The 25,818-nt window shown below is 34.2% G+C and overlaps 10 protein-coding genes across 10 annotated transcripts, besides 3 other annotated features; 6 read left to right on the top strand and 4 right to left on the bottom strand.

Moving 5' to 3' along the window:
- Window positions 1–3,735: 3,735 nt before the first annotated feature.
- TVAGG3_0616190 (ATP binding) lies at window positions 3,736–5,754 on the top strand (the record flags this gene model as incomplete). Its single annotated transcript, XM_001317647.2, has 1 exon — window positions 3,740–5,713. One exon carries the CDS (start codon window positions 3,740–3,742, stop codon window positions 5,711–5,713), a length of 1,974 nt encoding a protein of 657 aa, XP_001317682.1.
- A 326-nt stretch (window positions 5,755–6,080) lies between these two features.
- Window positions 6,081–6,931, bottom strand: TVAGG3_0616180 (regulation of protein catabolic process; the record flags this gene model as incomplete). Its single annotated transcript, XM_001299317.2, has 1 exon — window positions 6,101–6,931. The coding sequence occupies one exon, from the start codon at window positions 6,929–6,931 to the stop codon at window positions 6,101–6,103; it is 831 nt and encodes a 276-aa protein (XP_001299318.1).
- Window positions 6,932–9,270: 2,339 nt separating this feature from the next.
- On the bottom strand, window positions 9,271–10,920 carry TVAGG3_0616170 (uncharacterized protein; the record flags this gene model as incomplete). The annotated part of the gene is made up of 1 exon (XM_001317649.1): window positions 9,324–10,889. One exon carries the CDS (start codon window positions 10,887–10,889, stop codon window positions 9,324–9,326), a length of 1,566 nt encoding a protein of 521 aa, XP_001317684.1.
- A 376-nt stretch (window positions 10,921–11,296) lies between these two features.
- On the bottom strand, window positions 11,297–11,893 carry TVAGG3_0616160 (GTPase protein; the record flags this gene model as incomplete). Its single annotated transcript, XM_001317650.1, has 1 exon — window positions 11,297–11,893. One exon carries the CDS (start codon window positions 11,891–11,893, stop codon window positions 11,297–11,299), a length of 597 nt encoding a protein of 198 aa, XP_001317685.1.
- A 418-nt stretch (window positions 11,894–12,311) lies between these two features.
- TVAGG3_0616150 (von Willebrand factor A domain-containing protein 5A family) lies at window positions 12,312–14,470 on the bottom strand (the record flags this gene model as incomplete). Its single annotated transcript, XM_001317651.2, has 1 exon — window positions 12,363–14,429. One exon carries the CDS (start codon window positions 14,427–14,429, stop codon window positions 12,363–12,365), a length of 2,067 nt encoding a protein of 688 aa, XP_001317686.1.
- Window positions 14,471–14,706: 236 nt separating this feature from the next.
- Window positions 14,707–14,744: a mobile genetic element.
- Window positions 14,745–15,918: 1,174 nt separating this feature from the next.
- Window positions 15,919–15,955: a mobile genetic element.
- Window positions 15,956–16,403: 448 nt separating this feature from the next.
- On the top strand, window positions 16,404–16,619 carry TVAGG3_0616120 (CUE domain family; the record flags this gene model as incomplete). Its single annotated transcript, XM_001317652.1, has 1 exon — window positions 16,404–16,619. The coding sequence occupies one exon, from the start codon at window positions 16,404–16,406 to the stop codon at window positions 16,617–16,619; it is 216 nt and encodes a 71-aa protein (XP_001317687.1).
- A 12-nt stretch (window positions 16,620–16,631) lies between these two features.
- Window positions 16,632–16,829, top strand: TVAGG3_0616110 (uncharacterized protein; the record flags this gene model as incomplete). The annotated part of the gene is made up of 1 exon (XM_001317653.1): window positions 16,632–16,829. The coding sequence occupies one exon, from the start codon at window positions 16,632–16,634 to the stop codon at window positions 16,827–16,829; it is 198 nt and encodes a 65-aa protein (XP_001317688.1).
- A 281-nt stretch (window positions 16,830–17,110) lies between these two features.
- On the top strand, window positions 17,111–17,923 carry TVAGG3_0616100 (uncharacterized protein; the record flags this gene model as incomplete). The annotated part of the gene is made up of 1 exon (XM_001317654.1): window positions 17,111–17,923. The coding sequence occupies one exon, from the start codon at window positions 17,111–17,113 to the stop codon at window positions 17,921–17,923; it is 813 nt and encodes a 270-aa protein (XP_001317689.1).
- A 573-nt stretch (window positions 17,924–18,496) lies between these two features.
- TVAGG3_0616090 (helicase protein) lies at window positions 18,497–22,841 on the top strand (the record flags this gene model as incomplete). Its single annotated transcript, XM_001317655.2, has 1 exon — window positions 18,511–22,830. The coding sequence occupies one exon, from the start codon at window positions 18,511–18,513 to the stop codon at window positions 22,828–22,830; it is 4,320 nt and encodes a 1,439-aa protein (XP_001317690.1).
- A 792-nt stretch (window positions 22,842–23,633) lies between these two features.
- Window positions 23,634–23,663: a mobile genetic element.
- Window positions 23,664–24,287: 624 nt separating this feature from the next.
- On the top strand, window positions 24,288–25,779 carry TVAGG3_0616070 (small Ras GTPase RRas; the record flags this gene model as incomplete). Its single annotated transcript, XM_001317656.2, has 1 exon — window positions 24,381–24,995. The coding sequence occupies one exon, from the start codon at window positions 24,381–24,383 to the stop codon at window positions 24,993–24,995; it is 615 nt and encodes a 204-aa protein (XP_001317691.1).
- Window positions 25,780–25,818: the final 39 nt, after the last annotated feature.

Genomic DNA, 25,818 nt, shown 5'->3' with positions numbered 1-25,818 from the left:
TGAAATGAATCCAGAGGCATTGCGAGAATCGGGTTGAAATCTTAAATATTCAATTTGCTCGATCCTAGACATTACAAATCACTCATATTCTTTACATGTAAACATTTTAATCTTCTCAATTTTTGAAAGAAAGACGGAAAAAATAATAATCATTTTTCAAAATAGTTTTCAAAGAAGAACTAAAACCTATATGATGCTTTAATCATTTTGAAGGAGAATGAGATATTATATATGAGATATTATACATTTTTAGGGCATTAAAATAAAGAACACGAAGCCTATAAATAGGGTTGTTAGATTCCCGACGATAGGTGTCTTGGAAGACTTGCCTGGTGTCATCATAGTGTCTTTAAATCAAAAATTTTATTTTGGAGTTAGTTTTATTGATTTTTCAATAAAAAACATTTCTAAAACAAGAAAATAAAACGATAAAATATTTAAATTTTATATAAGGATCTTATATATTTAAAATAAATATCATTTTATTTTTTTCATTGGTGTCTGTCAAACCATAATACACTATTCAAAAATTCAATGTGTCTTGCGGTTTCAAAGACACCTTCAAATTGAACGATAGCACAGACACTATTGAATTTTACCCATTTTATTTAGTTTTTACCCTTTTTATTTTTAAGAATTAATGACTGAAACAGCCGTTTTGCTATGACCTCAATCACTTTATTTTTATTTTAAATATGATTTAATTTTATTATTTGAATAGGCCAACTTATATTTGAGAAGCTCAATTTGAGACCACTTAATACATTGAAATATCATAAATATTGAAATATTAAAAAGTGTATTTCAAAATATTGAAATTATAAAAATTTATAATACTGAAATTGAGAAATTAATAAATTCAATGTGTTTTTTTTTTGAAATAACTCTCAAATATTATTTTTTTGTTTATTTAATGATGAATAAATATGATTGCTTTAGTCAATCATAAAAACTAATTTAAGTTTAAAATAATGAAAGGATAATTTGATCGTTTTTTAAAATACAATTATTTTTGATGATTTGCAAGAATCTTTGAAAAGAATATAATATAGTTTCTATTTTTGTAAAATTTATCCAAATCATGTATTACATAAATTACCATTAAAACGATGAAAGAACCAAAAAGTGTGTTTTGTGTTTTGTTGTTGCGTGTGGATGCGGGATCCTGTTATTTCCGAAATCGACAAAAAATTTGGAAATTTAATTTCCGAAATCGAAATTATATTAATGTTTTTAATATTCTTATATCAAAAGGATTAAAGTTCATTAAGAGAAAAACAATTCTTCTTCTTCAATCTATTGGCGCATTTATTTCTACACGCCAATAAGGAAGGGAAAATTATAAGACACCATGGTGTCTTCAAAACGCTAATTTTTGATATTTTTAACAACCCTACCTATAAACATAAAATCAAAATATTGGGATCTACACGAACAAATATCTCAAACTGATATAAAGCGAAATGATTATCATGGAGGGCATTAGGACTTGGATTTACAACAGTTATATTGTTATATAACTTTCTAGTAGGACAATCAATTTTTGTGTTTTTGTTGTCGAATGATGCATAATTTCCCCTAAAGGAGCATATCCGTTCAGGTTTGCTATTATTAATCGATCCATATATATCTATATCTTTTATGCATTGGCCATGTTTACATGCAAGCGCAGAAAATGCATCCAAGCGAAAAAGAAATTTTAGAAAACTTACAGTGAAGGATGAAGAAGCGATATTATCTGACCTCCAAAAGCTTTCTTTTTGAAAGATGTTAGTGGGAGGGCAGCATGACTCTGATGAGCTTGCAGAAATAAGTAAATCATTTGAGAAATATGTATGAAGGAATGAAATGAATCCAGTAGAATTGCTAGAGTCTGGCTGGAATCTTAAATACTCTTTTGGGTTGGCTTTAGTCACTACAAATTCCTCATTTCTGAAAATTAATCATATTCTTGGCGTGTAATTAATTCAATTCTCTCAATTTTTGAAAGAGAAACGGAAAGAATATTAATTTATTGACATTAAATTTTGATTTAAAACATACTAAAAGGAACATATGGAGCGTCAGCTTATTCACCCAAAATAATCAAGAAAAAAAAGTAGTGATAATGAGAATTATAATCATATCAATTTTTAGTCTATTGCTTGTATCTTCTTTAAAGAGAAGAAAGAATGGTTATTTTATTAGATCCTCATAAGAATTAAATCTTTTAAGATAATAAAAAAAATACAAAGGATAAGTTAATATTGGGATGAATGGTTGATATTTGCATGAATATTTAGTGGAAGATTTATAAACACTGCCAAAGATATCAAAAAGATATAATACAAATTTGTTTTGTTGGTTATCATTAATTGATGGACTTACAACAGTTATATTGTTATATAGCTTATTAGATTGACAGTCAATATTTGCAGTTTTTGAACGAAATGAGTCATAATTACCCCTAAAAGAGCAAATTAATTCGGAAATAGTATTATTAATAGATCCATATATATCTAAATCTTTGAAGCATTCCAAAGATCTGCATGAAGACGCAGAAAATGAATTCATGCGGAAAAGATAATTTGGAAAACTGATAGAGAGGGAGGAATTGGCAACATCATCTGATCTCCAAAAGCTACTATCTTTTAGAACATTTATTGTAGGACAACATGATTCCGAAGAACTTGCAGAAAGTTGTAATTCACTTTCGAAATAAGAATGAAGGAATGAAAGAAATCCTGTAGTATTACTAGGGTTTGGCCTGAACTTTAAATATTCATTTAGATCTGCTCTGTCCATGAGAAATCAATCAATGTGTCATACTTCCCTTTTAATTTTTAAACTTTTTCCTCAGAAAAAAAATTCATTCTCCGAAATTGATTATTACACGGCAATATCCTATGATAATAACATGTTTCGAATATAGCGATGATCATCATAGTAAGATCATAAACGAACCAGATTAACCACCTTTACAAACTATTAATATTGACCCAGGTTTTGATTAAAAATAATTATTCTTTATTTTTATAACAAAATGAAAGCAAAGTATATAGAACAAGATATCATAAAACTGAAGCATTGACACATGCACGATGAAATGGCTATTGTGTCGAATAAAGTACCGAAAATATATAAATTTGATTGTAACTATTAAGAGATGGACTAACAACAGTTATATTGCTATATAGTTTATTAGCTGAACAATCAATTTTTGTGTTTTTCTGATAGAATAATTTGTAATCTCCTCTAAAAGAGCAAATCAGTTCAGGATTGCTATTACTAACTGATCCATATACATCTAAATCATTGAAACATTCATTGGTTTTACAGGAATAAGCAGAAAAAGAATTCATTTTAAATAGATATTTCGGAAAACTAAACGATATTGAAGGATTAGGAGTATCTTCTGATCTCCAATAGCCAGAATCTTTAAATATGTTATATTGAGAACAGCATGATTCTGCAGAGCTCGCAATTACAATTAATTCTTTTTCGAAATAAGAATTAAGGAATGAAAGGAATCCAGTAGCATTATTGCTGTCTGGTTTAAAATCTAAAAATCCTTTTAGCTCAGTTCTACTCATGATAAAAATCAGTCATTGGCCAAAAAAAATCTTAGAAGCCAAAATTTTTGTTCAAATTACAAATTTAATAAAGTCAAACTATAAGTAAAATATGATGATTGTAATGAACTTTTAGTTTTTCATGGTAAACAATTTTTTTTCTCAATATTTTTTTTCCCATTAAAAAAATGTCTGGTGAAGAAGATGAGATAATTTTGGGCATTGACCTTGGAACTACATTTTCTAGTATAGCGTATTATGATAAGAACAGGCAGATGGTTCATTTAATAGAAATTGATGGCAATAAATCAATTCCTTCAGTTGTTTATTACGGTGATCCAAAACTTGTTGGTAATCAGGCGTATGAAAGAGCGAAGATTGAACCTAATCTCGTCATATATGATTCAAAGAGACTTATCGGATGCAAATATCAAGATGTCCAAGAAATCTGCAAAACAATGCCATTTGAAATACAACCAAACGCTGATGATGATCCAGAAATCATTGTAAACTACAAGGGAAATCAAAAAGTACTTAAACCAGTTGAAGTTTCCTCTCAAATTTTAGCTTATCTCAAATCTCAAGCTGAGAGGAGACTTAGAACTAAAATTAAGAGGGCAGTCATTACTGTTCCACACGCATTTAAGAAAATCCAGACTCAATTTACAAAAGATGCTGCAGAAGCTGCTGGATTAGAATCAGTTCTGCTTAGTGAGCCAGAATCATCAGTTCTCTACTACAAAACGAAGATAGATACAGATGCAAAGCAGAACGTCATCATTTACGACTTTGGCGGCGGAACATTCGATGCTTCTTTAGCTACAATCGAAGGATCCGAAATAAAGATCCGGAATACAGAAGGTGATCCTCATCTAGGTGGTCGGAACATCGATCAAGCGCTAATTGAACATTTTAAAGGAAAAATTCAAGAAATCACTGGAATTGACATATTCTCCCAAGATCACAAGAAGGAATATCACATAGTCAAGGACGAGATTATCAAAGCGAAGAAAATTCTTGGCTATGGCACTCCAAATGTCGAGATACAACTGATGTTCGGAAAACCAGGTAGTATTAATATCAGAAATGTCGAATTTAATCAAATTGTCCAGCCATTCATCGATAGGACCATAAATATCATCCATAAACTCATTGAAAACTTCGAATTAGACAATTCAAATACTTCAATTCTTCTTGTTGGTGGAACTTCATTGATCAAACTCATCCATGAGAGGCTTTCCCTTGAGTTCGACTACAAAATACACTGCTACGAGCCTCTCGAAGCTGTTGCATTTGGAGCTGCAATAAAAGCTTACATGTTACAGACCAAAAAGGCCAAAAAGAGCCATAAGAAAAATGATGAAGACCCTGAACCTCCGAAAAAAGACACAAAACCCGAACCAAAAGTAATTCAAGAAAATGTTCCTATTCCAAAGGACATTAAGCCACATCCTCCGATGAGTCTTGCTTCTCCTATAAGTTCAAACATTTCTGAAGCAGAAAGTGTTAAAAAACTGACTGTATATAATTGTTTGTCAAAATCCATCGGAGTTAAAGTAAAAGGAGACATGATTTCGAAGCTCGCGTACAAGAACACGCAATTACCAATCACTACAAAGCCAAAGGAGTACGTTAACTCTGAAGATAACGAAGAATTGCTTCAATTGCAGTTTTACGAAGGAGAAGGAAGCACAGCAGCTAGTTGTGAACTTGTATCCATATATCCAATCCAAATTCCTCCATCCGCTGCAAAAGAATACAGATTTTCCGTTGTATTGAATATTTCCGAGGAATCTCTCATTACTTGTACAGTAAAGAGGACGAATTCAAGGAACAATGAGGTTCTGACGTTCGTTGTGGATAACAGCCTTGGAAATTCCCCAGAACAGATGATTCGAATGAAATCTTCAGTGAATGAATTCTCAAATCAACAGAATTTATCGGAAGACTTCAACGAACTCATGGATTCTGCAGACAAACTCACAAAAAGAGTCACAAGAGATGTTCGCGACAGAAATGACCCTCTTTTCAAAATGAAGAGCGAATTAAACGATTTGATGGAAGATCTGGAGAATGATGATGACCGTCCAATTGACCAGAAATTTAATTTATTGACGAAGAAGTACAATGAATTGAAGACAGAATACGAAAAAAGAAAATAAATCTTGTTTTTGGTATAAATAAAATTAGAAATGTTTTATTTACCATTCGATGAATCAACATTACTTTTTTAATGCTTCACCACACTGATTTCAGCATTTCAAGAACAGAAAATGCAGATATTGCCATGAATGCTATTTGACGAAGAATTCAAACAAAATTATGAGTTTAATTGAAATTCTTTTGTTCCAAATTTGTGTTGAGTGATACCAGTATCATTATACATATTGGGGAATGCTTATCAACTTTTTTTAGACAATTATAAGTGCTAATGAAAATATATCAATATATATTTATTGAAGGTCATATATATGAGTAAAACAAATGATGTTGTTTTCTCTTACCACATTAATAAAATAAATAAAAAAAAATTTAAAATATAATTTTATTTATTGCTGTTTCTCCTCATTCGCCTTATTCTCTCTCTTACGGACAATAACAAAACCTTCCAGGATTGGCGACAAAGGTTCGTATGTATCATCAACAAACTCAGCTCTCTTTCCTGCCTCGAGAACGACAGGGGTATCGAGTGTCTGGAAACCAGTGATCTTTCTTGGTTTTCCTGCCTGTCCAACAACGTCAACTGCCTGACCAACTCTGACCTGCAGAGGGAGGATCTCCAAGTTCTCGTCGAGTGTAACTAAGAATCTCGGTCCAATTGCAGGAACAATGAAGAACAAGAGGAGAGGATCCTTCTTAATAAGCAATTCCTCAGAGTTCATGCATGAGTAAGCAACAGCGAGTAAAGAAGCCAGTGCAACCTGGTGAATAAGTAATCCGTCACCGTATGTAGGAGACAAAGTCATCAGACCTTGTCCCAAATGAGTAAGACCGACTGAGTTTCTAAGTAATGTGAGAACTGATGTGTCATTCTTGTGGTAAAGCTCTAATGCGAATAATGTGTTGATAACTCTCGTGTTGTTTGTGCCGGCACCGATCAGACCGAGTGCAACGCATGCTGCTCTTGCGACGTTGACGTCTGGATCGTGGCCAATTCTGTGTAATTGGTCGACCAACTCTGGAAGTGGCTGAGAAATGGAAGTTAGAGCGATGGCGATTGGAACCATCTTCCTAGCATTTGGTTTGCCGTACTGTAATATGAGTTCGAACATTCTCTTGGACATTTGGGTTCCGATTGGGTCTCCAAGGGCAATGATAGCGATACCGATGACGGCGGCGGCATGGGAAATAGAGTTGTCGCCTGTGCAGACTCTCAACATGTTCTGGATCTGTAATACGTTGCCTGTACCGGCATATGCGAGAGATTCGAGTACGACCTTGAAGAATTCAGCGTACTGGGAGTTGATTGTAGAGAGAATCTCGAGAGCTGCTTGGATGGCGTCGCCTTGCTGGCCCATGAAAATGAGACCAATCGCGAGAGCAAGGAATGGTAGGTATGGAGCGTTCTGTGCGTTGGCGGTAGTTTCGTTTAAATCGTATAATATCTGTGAAATTGCGACGAGAGCTGGATCTGAAGGATGTCCGACGTAAATCATGCCAACAGCGAGACATGCCATGGCGCAGACTCTGAAGTTGTCGAGAGAAATATGTGGCTTGAGTAATTCGAGTAAGTCGTCGTCGGCTTTTCCGCCATATGCAAATGCAAGGCCAAGAATGGCTCCGACAAGGACGTTCTCGTTCTGGTTCTTGTTCTCCAATCTTGGTGTAAGAAGAGCGCGTGCGGTATCGTAGTCGGATCTGACAGCGGCTGTAATCAAGCCAATTCCGGCTAATGCGCCCATTGTTACGTATGGATCAGAGGAGTCCTCGTCTGACTGGTAGTAAAGTAAGTTGTTTGTACCGGTCATGATGTCCCAAAGATGCAACATTGCGATGGATGCGACTGCGACGGCTCTTCCGACTCCTACGTTCCTTTCTCTGATGATCTTGTTGTCTGTATCGGTTGTGAAGTAGAGATCTTTCTTGATGGCGGCGTTGTAGAAGGCGGAAACGAAGCATTTGGCCATGCCAAGATTTGCCTTGTCTTCGCGCTGGGCATTACGGTTTCCGATAGAAGCCTGGAACTGGAGGATGTCATCTGGTGTCTTTGGCTTGTTCCTTCCGAGGTGTTCTGCAACTTTATTGTATAAATTGTGGAGATCGAAGTTTTGCGCGATGTTGAGGAGCTCATCGTCCATCAAATCATCGAAAACAATAAGTTGGCGGGCAAGAAGGAAAGCAAACTGCTTCTGGACAAGCTTATCTTCGCAATTACGGAAAATGTCAACGGCGAGCTCTCTGTCGTTGAGCTTAAGAGCCATGATAAGGGCTTGGTTGACCTTGTTGAGCTTCTTGTAGATGGTTACGAGGACTCTAAGGATGTTTGTGTTGATTGGTTCTGGTTTGTAGTCGTATAACTGAAGTAAGTATGTGCAAACGCGATTGTGGGATTCCTCGTCGACAAGTGGGACGATGTCTTCGAGTCTGTTGAGCTCAAGAAGAAGATCGCAAGCATCTGGCTCATCATTGTGAGTCATGTAGTATTTTGAGATTTGATCTACAAGCGGATTGATGTCAATACCACTTGGGAGGTCTTGTAAATTCTTGCTGGCCTTTATAAGGTTGAGTGTTAAGCAGCGAACGTATTCGTGGCCCCAGAAACCAATATTTTCGACTGGACATTCAAGACGATAAAGGAGGACGTCATATTTTGTATCAACGTTGATAATCGATAATAAAGAAAGCAAGTCGGCAATTTTCTTGCGGAATTCTTCGTTTGTATATGTATTGTATGCGCGTGTTAATTCTTCTAAATATGGAAGTAAGTGCTTCATTGGCTTTGGAACTGATGTCATTGAGGAAGTTGATTTCTTTAATTCCTCAACGAGAACTGCAACTGCAGCCAAACGTGTTTGGAGATCGCCATTACATGCTTTTTCAACATTTGTGCGTAAAGTTTCTATTAGGATCTCATCAGGGGTTTGTTGCAACTGATCTTCGGCCATATTTTTTTTTGCTATTAGAGCGGTTTGTCACTTTTCCTTGCTCAAAATTGGTCAATTGCTAAAATTTTCCTATTCTTTTTCTTTTGACCAATTATCACCAATACCATGCTCCATACATGAAAATTATTTATGAGAATTCCTTCTAAATATTAGATTCAAATGCAAATTTTCCATCAATTGCATTATCCCTAAGTTTTAACTTATAAATTTGATTACATACTTTCTATCTAGGCATTCGATTCTGTTTAGCATAAAGATTTTCCATAAATATTTGCAAAATTTATTAAAATTATGGATTCATTTTCTTATGCTTGAATACTGAACTTAATTGCTTTTATTAAGCATTTCTATCTATTCTCAGTGACTAAAATTTTTTTGGAATAATTGTTCAATGGTAGACAAAAAAAATCCTTTACAGACTTGACAGTAAGTGAGTTGGTTCAATGCAAAGGGTTGGTTATAATGATTCATGATGAAAAATATCGAAATAATTTAATATCAATTACAAAACAAACGTTTAACAAAGATAAAACTACAAATATTTGCATATGCTAAATACGCAAGATTTTGAAACATAAAAAAATATAACATAATTTCTTATATTGAGATATTTCAACAAAAACAACTCTATTTTTCTTTCAAATCTTAATCATCAAAGAATTGAAGATTATATTGGGGTTCTCGGGTCATAACTCTTCAATTTTGTTTGAAGATTCTCAATTATTGTTTTAATTGAGTTGAAACTTCCATCATCGCATATAATAATTGTGAACTGAAGCAAGTTTGGCCTAATTTCACTAACTGCCGTTGATTTCTTATTCTTACAAAGAATAAGAGGAGGTAAGTAGATAATTTCGTTGCCAATGGCTTGATCTGTAAGTGACATCATTAGGTCTTTCAAATACTGTGGTTCTCCGTAGAAAATATGGACAAACATGTACATTCTGAAGTTTAATGCGAGAATTTCGTCAGTTCCGAGGAGTTGGTTCAAGAAACTCTCAAGTATAGATAATCTGTACTTCAGACTGTTGTTCTCCTTGAAGACTTTGCTGTTTCTTGTTGGAATTGACCAGGGAAGTTTAGATCTCCATGAAGATTTAGTGAAAAGATCGTAGCAGAACTTCTGTACATAATATCCTTCAAACAAATAATTGGAAATCGAGCTGAAAAATTCGAGATTTGACTTAGCTTTTTGCCAGACTTCGCTGACAACGTAAATGATGCCTGGAGTGATGAAGAAGAGCATCTGAATCGAGAAAGCTTGGTTCCTTTGATAAGCATCCTTTGAAATTTTCAGAATTAAATACAAAGGAAGATTTCTCGAATAAGTTGACACATCCAAGACCTTACAATTATATGCTGAGCCCACTCGTGTCACAGGACCAACAACATTGTTGAAAGTAATTCCGCTTGAAGCAATAATCGAAATCTTACATTGTAAAGCTCCGTGGCACGAAATATTCCTGATAATATTTTGGAATAATGCATTGCAGACAGTTGATGAGAAGAAATATGTAGCACTGACCTGTAAAGCGCATTCCATGTTTGGTTTTGATGGTTCGCTTGCGAAATGGTAGAAATGGGAGCGAGTACCGCTCTTACATGAAAGATTTTGTGGTAATGTACCTGAAAAGAAGTAGAACATGTCTGAAATAAAGTTAGAATTCGAATCTTGTTCACTTAGGATCTTGTAAGTGCTGGATAACTGCTGTGATTTGTCTGTAGCTGGTGAAAGGTATCTTTTCGCAATGTTAATTGCAAGGAAAATGTAATCTTTGAAATTCAAAATTGGTTGAGCGGTTTGGCATATGTCAGAATGCTTTGTAAGTGTATAGAAGTGAATTCCTTGGCTGTCTTTCTTAAATAGTTGTGTTGATGAGCCTAAAAATCCGAAATTGAATAAAATTCTTTGATAATTATGCGAATTATCGCCTTCTGCATCAATAATGAGTTCATTTGCAATAGAAAGTAGATCTGCAATATCACAATCAAGATCGAATAAGAAAAATATGACTGTTTCTTTGTAATTTTGATTTGAGTCTTCTACTTGGAAAAAACTGAAATTTGTTGTATCTCTAACTCTTGCAAATTCCATTGGATTACAAATAGGACAGATTCCTTCTTCCTGTAATAAAAATGCGCCGCATTCTTGACATTTTCTACGAGAATAAGAAGAACTAACACATCTAACGTCATTAGGTATGTCTACACTGAATGCAAACGCAGAATCCATTTCTGATGAATACGGAAAAAGCCTTGTTGTATTCCAAATCATTATTTTATCAAAAAAAAATCTGATCGAAAAAAAGAGTGAAAATTCTGAATTTCTAAATTATCGAGCCATTTGTAATTAGCATAAAATCTAATTCAGTAGCTCGAAGACTATCATTTTGCTAAGTAAAACAGCCTGGATAATCTAATTTCAAAAATGAAATTATATTTTGTTTGTTTTGAATCTCACTATAATGATCATACAAAGCTACAGAGGCAGTTTAATATTATTATGATGTTCTTATTCAATAACGAAGATGTAAAATGAAACAAATCTTTATTTAATAAATATAAACAAATCAATATAAAATATATTTGTATCCGCAACTAATATTGATGATGTTAGTCCATACAGTTATAATATTAAAATTACTTACAGCATTTTACGGATTTTTCTTCCGCTGGCTGGGTAAAACGTACTGTTGATCTCATTCTTTGTGTATTGAAGTTTGCATTCAGTTTTGCAGACTTAGAAATTTGTTTTACAACTGAATTAAACAATAATTCAATATTTTCGCCTGTTTTTGCAGATGTTTCGTATACACTTACGTTGATTGATTTCGCAAAGTTCTGCATTGTTTCCAAAGTAACTGTACGAATTGATTGGAGATCTGACTTGTTTCCGACCAAGAAAATAGTACAATCATCACCGCGAGCAGCTCTAATCTCGTTTATCCACTGTTTTGATTTCGCGAAGCTACTTGAATCTGTTAAATCAAATACGACAATTCCTCCGTCAGCATCTCTATAGAACATTGGTGAGAGAGCATGGTATTGTTCTTGTCCAGCTGTATCCCATATCTCAACTTGGATTTCGCCTTCGCCATTTTGGACTTTTTTCTGAAAGAAACCTGGTTGAGTGCTTGGCATCGTGTGAGGTGTGAAACCTCCATATATGTAACGATTTATGATTGATGTTTTGCCTGTATGAGCTGAGCCAACAAGAACTATTTTCACTTTATTCATATTTGCCACTCAGAAAAAAAAAGGAAGGAGAAAAAAAAACTCGTAAATAAGTGAACTTTAATGTTGAATTGCAGACATATGCCCGCACGGTCGAATCGCATATTTTTCGATTTTCGGATCCTTTATTTTTCAGATTTCGGGAATTTCAGAAATCGTTTTACTTGGGATCTGATTTACGATGATTTTCAGATTAACATTGTTCATTCCAGACCATGTAATGGTAGATTTGTCTGTCAACAATGAATAACGCCCCATGTTAATGCGATTAATCATTATCTTATTACATATTGGCCAATAAATAAGCTATATCATTACCAAGCCGATTTACTATAGTATATCGAAATATTTCATGAAATATTAGATATCTCAGAAATAATTGCAAAAACAATTGATGTTGATGATGAAAACAGTATGAAATGCGAAGATGAAAACGTAATTTTTAAGATAATTAAATATAAATCAACTGGATTTAGGCCTTGACGTATTTATTGACAATTTCTTCCCAGTTAACGTCCTTGTTTTGTTTGGCCAAGAAAGCAAATGCCTTCTTGATAATGAGAGCATATTCTTTCAATTTATCCTTAAATTGAGTTCTGATAAATGCGATTGCAGCAACGGTTGCAGCAACAGCTTTTCCATACTTCTCAATGAGTTCATTATCCATATTTTCAAACTCAGTCCACGATCCATTGACGTTTGGTTTCGGAACAGCGTCTTTAGATTTTTCTTTATCAGCGTCTTCTTCATTATCATTGAACTGATGAATTGTTGACACATCCTGGGAAACTACTCTTGCATTTGGCCTCATCATTCTCATTGGAGATGCTCCACCAAGCATATGAGGGGCCAAACCAGAACCATGGAGTTTTCTTTGGAGTTGGTGTCTTGCAATCCTCTTTGCTGGGTTTTCTGCTGGAGGTGGAGCTGCTTCGAAGATAACTCCGACATAAGCAGTAAATTTGGAAAGAACTCCGGATTCTATACTTAATTGGATGCATTTCTGTCTAAGTTCGTCATTTCTTTGGAGAAGAATTTGCGTTTCATAGTCTTCTATGATGTATCTTGCGAATAATTGTTTCATTCCTAAATTATCATCACATTTTGATACAGGAATGACAATATCGACTGTCTCATCTGAACAAGTACCACTGATCAATACATTCTCAGAATGTGGTGCTTTAATAAGGAAACTTTGAGGATTATTTGAATAAACTGAAGGACAAGGAGAAGGCCAGACCTCTGTAGCAGGTTTATCAGTTTGTATTGATATATTTGTAGCTGCTGGTGCAATAGCTGATGAAAGCAGTGTAATAACTTTTTCATTCATATTATCTTCATCAGCGATCATTATATAGTTGCCGCCGCTCTTTTTGGCCAATCCTTTAATAAGGCCTGGATCTGCACCTGATCCCAATCCGATTGAAAAGATTCTATTTTCATTTCTGTTCTTTAAAGCTGTTGCGCAAGTAATATCTGGATTATTTACCTCTCCATCCGTCAAAAGGAATATCTGCTTGACAAATCCTGGCTGTGGCTTTAACCCTGCGATGTGTTGTAATGGAGATAAAATATCGGTTCCGCCCATTTTGGCGTTGACTGACTTAAGCAAGTTAAGTGCCTTGTCAACATTCTCATCTGAGTAATCGCATGGTTGAAGAACTGTTTCGAAGCTAGTTCCGAATTTAATAATCGAAAATCTGCAGCCGAGTGGTAAAGATTGGATAAACAGTCTCATGCATTTAACAGCATTTATGATTCTTGCACCACTCATTGAACCCGAGCAGTCAACAACGAAATAAAATTCTGAATTTGATTCAATTTTACCTGAAAATGAAGGATTTGTAGAAATCGCAATATATCCATCACTAGAAACGGCAATACTCTTATCTTCATCTTTAATCGGAGTTTCAATGAAAATGGCATCTTTCTTTGGAGCTTCGTTTGTTTCGAATGTAGCATTGTGACTATCGATTACATTCTTAGTTCCATCAACAGAAACCTTGAAGTCGCTTAGTTCTTTTTGAGTATTGACTTTGAGAGAGAAATGGAAAGAATCAGGCTTATCAGAGTATTCATTTGTCATTATTCCTTTCTGATATTTTGTAGAAAGTGGGAACTTGAAGAAATATCCATTTTCATCAATGTCAGCTAAGAATGAAACTTTAAGATGAATTTCTACTGTTTTATCTTTTGGAAGATTTCCGAGTTTAAATGAATTAAGTCCATTGCCTGTATCTTCTCCAAACATTGCATGGCGCCCAGCTTCTCTCGCTTCATTAAATACTTGTTTTGCTTCATCTTTTTCTCGTAAACTTGGCTTTATTTCTTTTCCGTCGATGTTAAATAGTGTTTCATATGTACAAAATTGTGATTCGTTAGGAAAATAATATGTTAAATCTGTATTTTCACAAGTTGTATTTGTGAATACTTGTTTTATGTTAAATGAAACAAAAGTATCTTTCTGAATACCTTCTATACTAATTGATGTGTATGTTAGTTCCTTATCGGGGTGGGAGTTTTCACAATTTCCAATCATTTTGCTATTATAAAATTCACTTCACAGATAATACAATGAGGAGAAAAAGTGCTAAAATCTCTTCTTCAATTTTTTGATCAAACTCATTCAAACATTGCAAGATAATATGAAATTGATTTATAAAATTTCTCATATTCATAAACGCAAACCATTTTGATAATAAACTGCTTAGATATGGCCTAAAGGATTTTAATATACTCTTTATATTATCTGTTCTAAAAAGATATAGAATTGAATACATAAACACATTTCAATATCGAAATGAGATAACTAATAGTGTTGTAAACAGAAATTCATCAAAAGTGACACCTCAGAAAAGCTAAAATATTGAATTTTTGGAACTTTTGATAGAGCACGTTTTTAAATATTAATTAAAGTAAATGTATATTTTGTAAAGATTCTTTTTAATAAAAAATAAAATTTTGAAGAAGAACACAAAATCTTCTGAAAAATAATATCACATAAACTCATATTATTTTCTAATATATAACTATTTTATATAAAAATCAAATTCAATGATCTTAAAAGCGAAGGATAAACCTCAAAATTTACGAATATAATGAGTGGGAATATAATGCTTATCTATCATAAAATATGAAATATCAATTTTTGCTTTACGCCTAATTTTTGACGACAATTAGCAAAAAAATGTTAAATGTTAACACTCAGTCCATTTGAATATGAAAAATAAAATTGACTTTGATTAAATGTTTTTATTTATCATGCAATTCTTCTTGCGACCAAAGATTTGAATAAAAGTTCAAAAAATAAGATAGCTTAAAAATAATATACGGTAGTGTTTACTAATAGATGAATAGTATATAAATTCTATTAAAATGGATTTGATCCAAAAAAATATATAAAACTTGATCATAAATAAAATCGTTTTAAATTACTTCTTCATTTAAATTATAACAATTATTTTTGGTTTTATATTTTTTTGGATCAAATCCATTTTAATAGAATTTATATACTATTCATCTATTAGTAAACACTACCGTATATTATTTTTTAAGCTATCTTATTTTTTGAACTTTTATTCAAATCTTTGGTCGCAAGAAGAATTGCATGATAAATAAAAACATTTAATCAAAGTCAATTTTATTTTTCATATTCAAATGGACTGAGTGTTAACATTTAACATTTTTTGCTAATTGTCGTCAAAAATTAGGCGTAAAGCAAAAATTGATATTTCATATGGTTTTATGATAGATAAGCATTATATTCCCACTCATTATATTCGTAAATTTTGAGGTTTATCCTTCGCTTTTAAGATCATTGAATTTGATTTTTATATAAAATAGTTATATATTAGAAAATAATATGAGTTTATGTGATATTATTTTTCAGAAGATTTCATTCTGTATGCCTATGAAAAGTACTCTCAAAACTAACCTTTTCCTAATTATAATTAAATCTAGAATAGTGTATTGTGCTTAGTATTATTTCATTTTTCTCATTCAATTTAGAATTTACAAATGTCAAAAAATTGAGAGCTGTCACTTTTGATGAATTTCTGTTTATTACAATAGAATTGTTTATGCACGAAATTACATTACAACGCAATGTAGATTTCGTTATGAGTATAAAAAATAATAGATTAAAATACAACATTTAATATAAGTAAAACTCTCGCATGGTAATAATAGTATTAGTCGATAGTTCTTTGTATCATTAATATAGATGGTCTATCTGAGGAAAGTATTAATGTAAAATTTCGAAGTCTTTTTTCAGAATGGCATTTTCATATAAAATCTTGTTACCCAATTTGCAATTCCGGGAGAAAACCATGTTGTTGCTAGTGGAAGGAAATAATGAATATCCCAATTTGCAACCCAAGAGAAACAGTGGCGAGAGAATGTTTTGAGTTTAGCAAAGGGAGTCTTTCCTGGTTTAACATCGCTTATGAGTTCCTCCGATAAGTTTGTATCGGACATCTAAAATTTTTGTCACTTTTTGTTCAGCAATTTTATAATGAGTTCAGTGAATCATTCTAAAGTTAAACAACTTCAAGAAATGTTCCCGAATCGTTCAATCGAAACTATTAGACGTGTTTTACTAGATCAAAATAATTACGTTCCAAATGCAATTAACATTTTATTAGAACTTAAGCCAGATAAGAAAACAAAGCAAACTGAAGATGATCAACCACGAAATATACTTCCAAAAGGTTTCCTCTGTTGGCCTTAAGATACTGGTTACATGAAAGTCTTCGAAGATATTTCATCAAATTCTTTAGTTGAAGAGGACCCTTATCTTCGCGCAGAAAAGGTAAATCTTACGCCAGATGATTTTGATGTATCATCTCTTTCATTAGAGAGCTACCGCTCTAATGACCCCGCATCCTGGGAGAAATTCAAGAAGAAGTTACAATCAAAGATTGCAGCTGGCCAATTATAAGCCTTTGTTATGTAAACAAATATTAATATTTCTAAATTTTGTTTTATCAGCTATGGTTATCCGCAATGATTCTTCGTCAAACATCCGAGTCATTATCAACAATTTCCCAATAACTCAACTCTTATCAAATTTTGATCAGATACAATTTAGTTATTAGAAGATTTCTAAGAGCAAAAAAATCTATATGTGTGGTGGCATGCCCATGCTGAATAGCCGATGACGAGATTTTCTAAAGATTGAAATTGAATAGATTACAATTATCGTTATTTTGCAATTCATTCATGAAAAGGCCAGGAATTGGCCGTCCGAGTTTAACTCGAAGCATGGTATCGAGGAGCAATGATTTTAAGATAACTGGATCATTGAATGAAGAAATAAACAAAATGAATCAACTTATTAGCAAAAGACAAAGCGAAATAGAAGAGCTGGAACTTCTTGCAGATATTCTTTCTTCAGAAAAGAAATCAGAAACTCAGAAAAAGCATATTATTTCGTATATTAAAAGGCAAACTGATTCATTGTTGCAACAATTAGAAACACGTCGAAATTTTCTAGAAACGAATTCTAAAAAGTACAATTTACCTGAATTTCAGGGTAACATTCGTGAATCTCTTTCAGAAAAACACGTTCTTCTTCAAAAATATAATTTACTAATTGCTCAATCAAAAAATCTTGAAAGATCATTGACTATCGATGGTTTCAGGCTGAAAATCTACGAAGATCATCGTAAAATTCGAGAATTGCAAGATAAATGTCAGGATTATTTGAAAGGAGAAGATGTTTTCGTAGATAAAGCACAAAAAGAAATTGATAAGAATAATGCCGAAATTGAAAATATTCGTAAAGAAATCGAATCTCAAAAACTAAAGAACGAAAGGATTGAAGCATATCTAAATGACAGAGAAAATTTAGCAGCTCGTTTAATACAAACTGCATGGAGATCATTCTATGCTCAATTTAAGAATACTCCAGATTACCACATCCTTAACACCCAAAACAAGGAAAAAATTAAGAACTTAAATGATGCTCCAAAGCCTAGAGCTAATAGTGGTGTTAAAGTTTCTGGATTTCAGATCAAAAGTCACAAAAATTAATTATTTCTATATTTTGTATCATTTGTTTTGTTTATTATTAAAATTTTATATTTATAACCTGAGGTCAGTTGTTTCCTAAGAAGCCACTACATACTCCAGAGATTTCAATATTTGAAAAACATACTTAGCCTTATAAAATGTCTATTATGTAGCATTTCAGTGGCTTACAGAATATTAAAAGAAACCAAATAGTAAATGTTCACTAAAATCTATCAATTTATGTATTTCTTTCATATCGTGTACATCAACACAGATAACTAAATCTTAAATAGTATTATTGTAATTATTTGCTTGTGTATAGAAATATATCATGTTATCAAACTCAATTGCCGTTGATTGCATGGATGTAAAAATTTTGTAAATGAGATTGGAAATAATTAAATATATAAATTGTAGTATATGATCTTCAGATTAATATTCTATGTTCTAAATAACCGGATTCATCGAAGTGAAATTTTTTGATAGAATAACAGATTCCTTGGTCCTCTCTGATACATAATTAATAAATAACGCTTATTTCAATTGTCAATTGTTAACAAATTTTAAACGATACTCAAGATCTAAAAAGTGACAGAAACTAGGCGAAGATGTATTCCGGAGTTGGGGAATATGAACAAGGCGAAGATGGCCAGTTTCATAGAACCTCAGGCCGAAACTCTCACGCCAAAGGATACTACAATGAAGATTCTGATGAGCAATCCAATTCTTCTGACTTCCAAGGCTTCGATTCAGACGAAGATGACGATTTTAACGTAGACGAAGTAAAAACTTCAAAGAAAAAAACTAAGCCATCAAAACCCAAGTCCACAACCACTACAAAACATGCTCCTAGAAAGAATTTCGACAAGTCTTTTATCGATGATGAAAGCATTTATGAAGAAAAAGCACCAAGAAAACGCAAAAAAGTATCCAACGACTACTCCTCGGACTACGATGATGAAGTTTGGAGTGATTATTCGGAGTCTTCTGAAGATGCTGGATTAGCTTACTCCCGAGAACCAAGAAGGACCAAATCTGTCACATATTTCGAAGAAGAGGAAGAAGAGAAATCCGCATCCGAATCGGAAGACGAAGAAGAAAAGAAACAAGAAGAGCCAAAGGGCCCAAGAATTGAAAGAATTATTGGTATCCCTACTAAGCAGACAGAACCACCGACTTATTTCATCAAAATGGCTAACGAATCTTACAGGCACTGCAAATGGCTAAACGAAGAAGAAATTATGGCTCTCGGTGGGAAGAACCTGTTGAATAAATACAAGAAGAAAGTACAGCAGGTCGGCCTGAAGCAAATGGTCGAATGCGATTCTCAGGATATGCTAATGCTTCCTGAAAAGGAAATTTACAATATTGATTTTTGCGAAATCGATAAAATCATTGCGCAGAACGAAGAAGGAAAATATTTAGTCCTCTGGAAAGGTCTGAACTATAATGACTGTACATGGGAAGACGAGATTCAAGATAACGAAGCAATCGCTGACTTTGAACGCAGAAATGATATCTCACAATACAAAGAGCCGCGTATAGCTCTCATACAGCGTCCGGAATTGTTCCAACTTTTCGGTGAAAATTACCCATTACCTCCATTCCCAACCAGAAGAGAATTACGTGACTATCAGATCGACGGTATCAACTGGCTACGTCGCAACTGGTACAACCATCGTAATTGCATCCTTGCCGATGAAATGGGTCTTGGTAAAACAGTTCAAGGCGTTAATATCATTTACGATCTTTACAGAATTGGAGATCCAGGACCATTCTTGGTCATTGCTCCTCTTTCCACTCTCGATCAGTGGGTTCGTGAGTTCAAAAACTGGACTCCACTCAATGTTGTCAAATTTACAGGTCCAGGTAAAGAAATTATCGCCAAGTACGAGCTTACATATCCTAATACAGATGTTCCGAAGTTCAACGTCATTCTTACTAATCCAGATGTCTTAATTAAGTTTGATGAAATCTTTATGAACTTCTGCTGGCACTACGTCATCGTCGATGAAGCCCACGAATTAAGGAACGATGAAACAAAGCGCTACAAATTCATGGAAAGCATGAATATTCAGAATCTTCTCTTAATGACAGGTACTCCCATTCAAAACAACCTCAAAGAGCTCTGGTCCCTCCTCCATCTTATCGACAGAGCCAAATTTGACTCAGTTGAGTCGTTTATGCAGTTATACGATACAGAAAAAGATCCTCAGAACGCAACCAAGCGTTTGCAAGAAGATCTGAAGCCATACATGCTCCGTCGTAAGAAAGAAGATGTCGAAAAGTCAATTGGAAAGAAAGAAGAGACAATTGTCAACGTCGAATTAACTCGCGCTCAAAAGATGTTATACAGATCACTTATCGAACAAAAAATACCAGAACTCGCTGCTTCTGATTCATCTCACAGAAGAGCTTTACCAGAATTACCTAATCTTGCCATGCAATTACGTAAAGTTTGCTGCCATCCGTATCTGATCCAAGACTACGAAAAAATTATCGGCGATGTCTTACAAGGAATGTCCGAATTCGACCAACTTGTGAAATGTTCTGGAAAGATGGTTTTCGTAGACAAACTGCTTGGTAAATTACATCCGCTTGGAAAGAAGATATTAATCTTCTCCCAATTCAAACATGTCCTCGATATCATTTCCCAATTCCTTGATATGAGGAATTACAAGTACGAAAGAATCGATGGTGGCAGCCATGGTAACGACAGACAGAAGAAGATGGATAGATTCAACGATCCGACCCAAGATATCTTTGTATTCCTTCTTTCTACGAGAGCTGGTGGCTTAGGCCTCAACCTTACAGCAGCTGATACAGTCATCATCTTCGACTCCGACTGGAATCCGCAGAACGATGTACAAGCCCAGGCCAGATGCCACAGAATTGGCCAAACCGCCGAAAAAGTTGTAGTTTACAGACTGATTACTCGTGGTACGTATGAAAGCGAGATGTTTGACAGGGCCAGTAAGAAGCTTGGCCTCGACCAAGCAGTTCTCGATCATCATGCCAACAACGAAAGTGAATCTAAGATGGACAAAGAGGAACTGGAAAACCTGATTAAGCGTGGCGCTTATTACCAGCTCACAGATATGAACTACGAAGAAGGTGATAACTTCACAAGCCAATCCATTGATGAAATCCTTGATTCTCGTACCAGAATCTTTTCATCCAGCTCTGCAGACTCCAATTCCTCATTCTCTACTACTAATTTCACTGCATCTGAGAAAGATGCGAAAATTGACTTCCAAGACCCCAACTTCTGGAAGAACCTCAACCCGTCAGGTATCGTTGAGCCTCAGACCTACAACGCCGAGTACCTTGGCAAGCGAAACAGGTCCAGCATCAAGAGATACAAAGATGATGACGGAGACGATGAAGATGATGTCACTGATTGGTCGGTCAACAAAGTACAGAAATGTCTGACAGCGCTGAGAACATACGGTTTCAACCACTGGGGACCCATCTGTTCCTCCACAAACCTCGACAAGAACACAGCGATCGATGGCTGCTCAATTCTCATGTCCAAGATCTTCCAAAGCCGTGATAAAGAGCTGCAAAAGATCGCTGGCCCTGATTTCAAATTGAACGATAACCAGCGTAGATTGGCCAGTTCGAACAAGACATTCAACCACAAAGACATCAAAGCGAAACTTCAGCAGTCTGACAAGATAATCCACGCTCTCCAACAGTTGGCAACCATCAAACTGTTCATTGAAGGATACACGTCCATTTCCGGATGCAAGGATTCGAATGACTGGGATTCATCACGCGACAAAAACCTGTTGAACGCTGTCTGGTCGAATGGTGTTGGTAAGTGGGATGTTGTGTTGAAAGATGAGAAATTCTTCCCAGCAGGATTTCTAACAGACGAAAACAAGAAGGCCGCAATCAAGCGCTACAAGAAACTCATTGATTATTTGGACGATGACAAAACAGCTTCTTCCAGGAGTAGAAACACAGAACATTCACATGTGGAAAGAGCTCCTCCGAAACCTAAAGTAGATCCGAAACTAGAGAAACTGTTCAAGTTCCTGCAGAAGATGGGAATGCCAAACGAAAACAAGATTCCTAAGATCAAGGAAATCACAGGAATCGAGGATATCGATGGCACAATAAAGAGGTTCTTCAAAGCCGCGATAAGAGTCACAGAAGGAAAAGAACTCAAAACGGAAGACAAAGAGTTTGAACCTCTTTTATCAAAATCTGCTGCAGAACAATTGAACTCAAACAGGAAGTGGATGAAAGAGTTCAAACACTTCTTCAGACACGAGTTCATCAATCACTTGGAAATCCTCAAATTGGTGCCAACAAACCAATTGAATCTTCCTCCATTTTGGAACCCTGAAATCCATGAATATCCTCTTCTGAAAATGATTTATTTCAGCGGTTTCTATCATTTGAATGGATTGACAAAGAAAGATCCATTCTCTAAACTTCCTCAGGATGATATGAATTTATTGGTCCATTTCCTCAAAAGTGACATAGAAGTGAAGAAACACGTTGAATACATTATCGGAGTTTACAAGAAAAATAAGTCAAGTTCACAACCGATAATTTTAGAAAAAAGTGACAGAGAATTAAACCTTCCTATCACTAAAGGCGATACAACGATAGAGAGTTTGGGAACAGGTAAGTTCTTCCTTTCCAAGGGTGTTTTGTGCAGAGAAGGCTTCTCTGCTTTCGTCAGATTGAATAATGAAAAACACCACTGCCAGATACTGCCGGGAAAGAAGTTCAGCGTCAATGGAAAGGTCGCTGATAACGTGCTGGATGCTTTCAAGGCTGCTAATGTACAAGGAGGAGAGCTGGAGAAATTTGGTGTCAAGAAACCATTTGTAATGTATTGGAATCAAAAGAACCTTCAGTCAGAAGGTCATAAGATTGACGGCTATGAAAGAAAGACTTTCAAGTTTGAATAATATTTATATTAAAATTTGAGTGTTTATTTTTATTACTATTAACAAAATTTTTAGTCTTATTTTTCTTGTACTTTCGATTTTATTTAAAATTAAAAAGTGATGTAGGGAAAATTAAAATTCCCAGAAAAAATTTAATGCTATTGTTAACTGAGTTGTTTGGTTTCCATACAACACTCCCAAGAAAGCTAAATATTACTAATTAGAATAAGGACATATGGCAATCAAAATTTTGAAATGTTGAAATATTCTATAATTAAGGCTGTGGAAAGTTAAATCACACTTTGATATAGCAGATTAAGTCATAGCGATTCGAAGAATTACGATTTGTTGCAATTATCGATGAGAAAACATATTGATTTCTGGTGTTCGAAACAATTTGATATGTAAAAATAAATAGAATTTATATGAGCATTTTAAAACTAATATTTTAATATCGCAAATTTTTCGATAAATTTTGTCAAAAACTTAGTTTTTGAGATGTCTGCACTAGTTTGCTCAATTCCACTCAGATTAACTAATACAAATGTGTTGTATTTTTGTGATAGTTGTCATTTTCAAATTTAGCCAACCAAGTTTTTGGAACTAAGTCAAAATTAAGAATGTTTTTGGAATATTTAACTAAATAACATAAACTATCAACTATCAATTTTTTCTGCTCTCATCAAAAAATTGAACAAAAATCAAATTGAACGAGAGAAAACTCATTTAATTTAAGCATTTAATCCCACATAAAGTGATATTCCAATGTTTAGAGACAAATTGCTGTAAAATTAATTGCTTTTTGATAAAATGGCTCAGATTTCGAGTAGGTGACAAAAGTGCATACTCTTAAACAACCGTCGGATTTCCGGGTGAAATCGTGACACACTTTCGTCTTTCGTAGGCAGTGGTGGTTGTTACAAAAGGTAACTTCGAATGTAGCGTGAAATCTGCAAAAAAAATTCTGAAATTTGAATGGAGAACACAAAAATTGAATAGTTTACGTCAATAAAAAAGAGAAAAATGAAGCCAATGTGTATCGAACCTAGGACTTAGAGCAGCAATCCCACTGTTTATCAAATTACACTACATGCATCTCTCACCTCAGTGAATGAGATCAACTATATGATAACTTGTTCCCCATTATATTCTTGTGGAAAAGTGACAAATAGCAACTTTGACCCTCTCTCCTCAGATTTCGCTTTTTCACACGATAAAGAATTAAACGTCCGATCCAAAAAATTCTTATAATTAATTTGTAATACATTCTAATCCTAAATCCCAAACTAATTTAAAAACCGTTAATCAGAATTTTTATTGAGAGTTTTGAAAGGTTGACATCACATTCAAATTTTAATAAGTTCACGTAATATATGAATAAAGACATGAAAGTAGAATCACTCAGACTGAAAATAATTCTTTGAGTAGAATCTCGGTCAAAGAATTCAGGTTAATTTTGAGGATTAACTACACTGCAACTAGTATTTAAAGCAATTTCAATTACAATTGGAAATGGACGATAAGCGTATTTCAATTTTTTTGCTTTTTGAGGACAGCTCATTTTTTTGGGAATGACTGAGGAAGAGTCATATAAGCTCTATGTCATGGGTTCTGGTGGTGTCGGTAAGTCAGCCATCACCGTCCGTCTCGTCCAGGACCGTTTCTCAACAGCTTACGATCCAACTATTGAAGATTCCTATGTGAAACTTTTAAACGTTGACGGCAAATCAGCCAAGCTCGACATTCTTGATACCGCCGGTCAGGACGATTTCGAGGCTATTCGCGAAACTTATATGCGCGCTGGTAATGGTTTCATTGTTGTTTTCTCATTGACTGATTCATCTTCATTTGACGCTATTAATAACTTCATTAAGGATATCCGTCTTACATCCGGAAAGGAGGACATCCCAATCGTTGCTTGTGGTAACAAGTGCGATTTGGCTGATCAGCGTCAAGTTGAGGAAGCCGAAGCTAAGGCCTATTTCGAACAAGTTCATGTCACTTATTTCGAAACATCTGCTTCCAAGAATATTAACGTCGAAGAAGCTTTCAAAGCTGTAACTCGTTTGATGCGTGCAGCTAACCCACACTTCCAGAAGGAAGATGCAGCTCAGGCTGATAAGGCAAAGGGAGATAAGGAAAAGCAGAAAGACAGCAAATCTGAGGGCTGTTGCAATATCGAGTAAAATTGTAAATTTCTGAACTATGAATTTTGCGGCCTTTTATTTATAAAATTACAATTCTTTATACAGGCATTACATTGAGTTTTTGAAAAAAAACAACTCCTCATTTTTTTACGGGAAATTTTTTAAAAGAACTCTCATCGGTTCTAGCGTTTGAACCTTTGAGAGAATTGTATATCCTTTTCACGTGCGTTACCTTGATTTTTCATCAAATACGAAATTTTGATTTAATTGGCTGGTTATTAAAATTTTCTAATATTTTACAAACCTCCTATACACAGCGATTCTACACATGTTTACCAAATTCTACGAAATAATAACCTTTTTCACCTGAATTTAGCCTAAGATGTGATTTCTCCATTGGAAGTATTCGAACAATACGATTTCTAGCCTCAGATGTGTCCAACATATAGCCCTGATAACAGTTACGTAAATTCAGATTCACAAATTTGATCGTTTATTTATATTAGATAAGATTTTTCTGTTAATATGTGCATAATTCGTTCTACTCTAATATTTTAATGAAGAGCTAATAAAATCATCGAAGGTTTTATTCTCTTTTGGAGAAAAAAACTGTTTATTTATTGAAACTAAAGGTATGATTCGTTCGATTACCATAAAAAGAATCATCCTTTTTATAAAGAATTGACATAGCGATGGAGAAATTTATTCAAAAACTGTCCACGCGGGAAAATTTTCAATGGGGGTTATACAAAATTCTTTTTAATTCAACCACGATGAACTTCAAAGATTTATAACCTTGAATACCCATAAAAGGTATTTCTCCCAATAAACCTTAGAATTAAAAGAACCAAATAGGAATTCA

The sequence above is a fragment of the Trichomonas vaginalis genome, chromosome III (assembly GCF_026262505.1).
Source record: "Trichomonas vaginalis G3 chromosome III, whole genome shotgun sequence".
Taxonomy (NCBI): Eukaryota; Parabasalia; order Trichomonadida; family Trichomonadidae; genus Trichomonas; species Trichomonas vaginalis.
The sequence above is the reverse complement of the archived record's forward strand: the minus strand, read 5'-3'. Positions and strand labels throughout refer to the sequence as shown.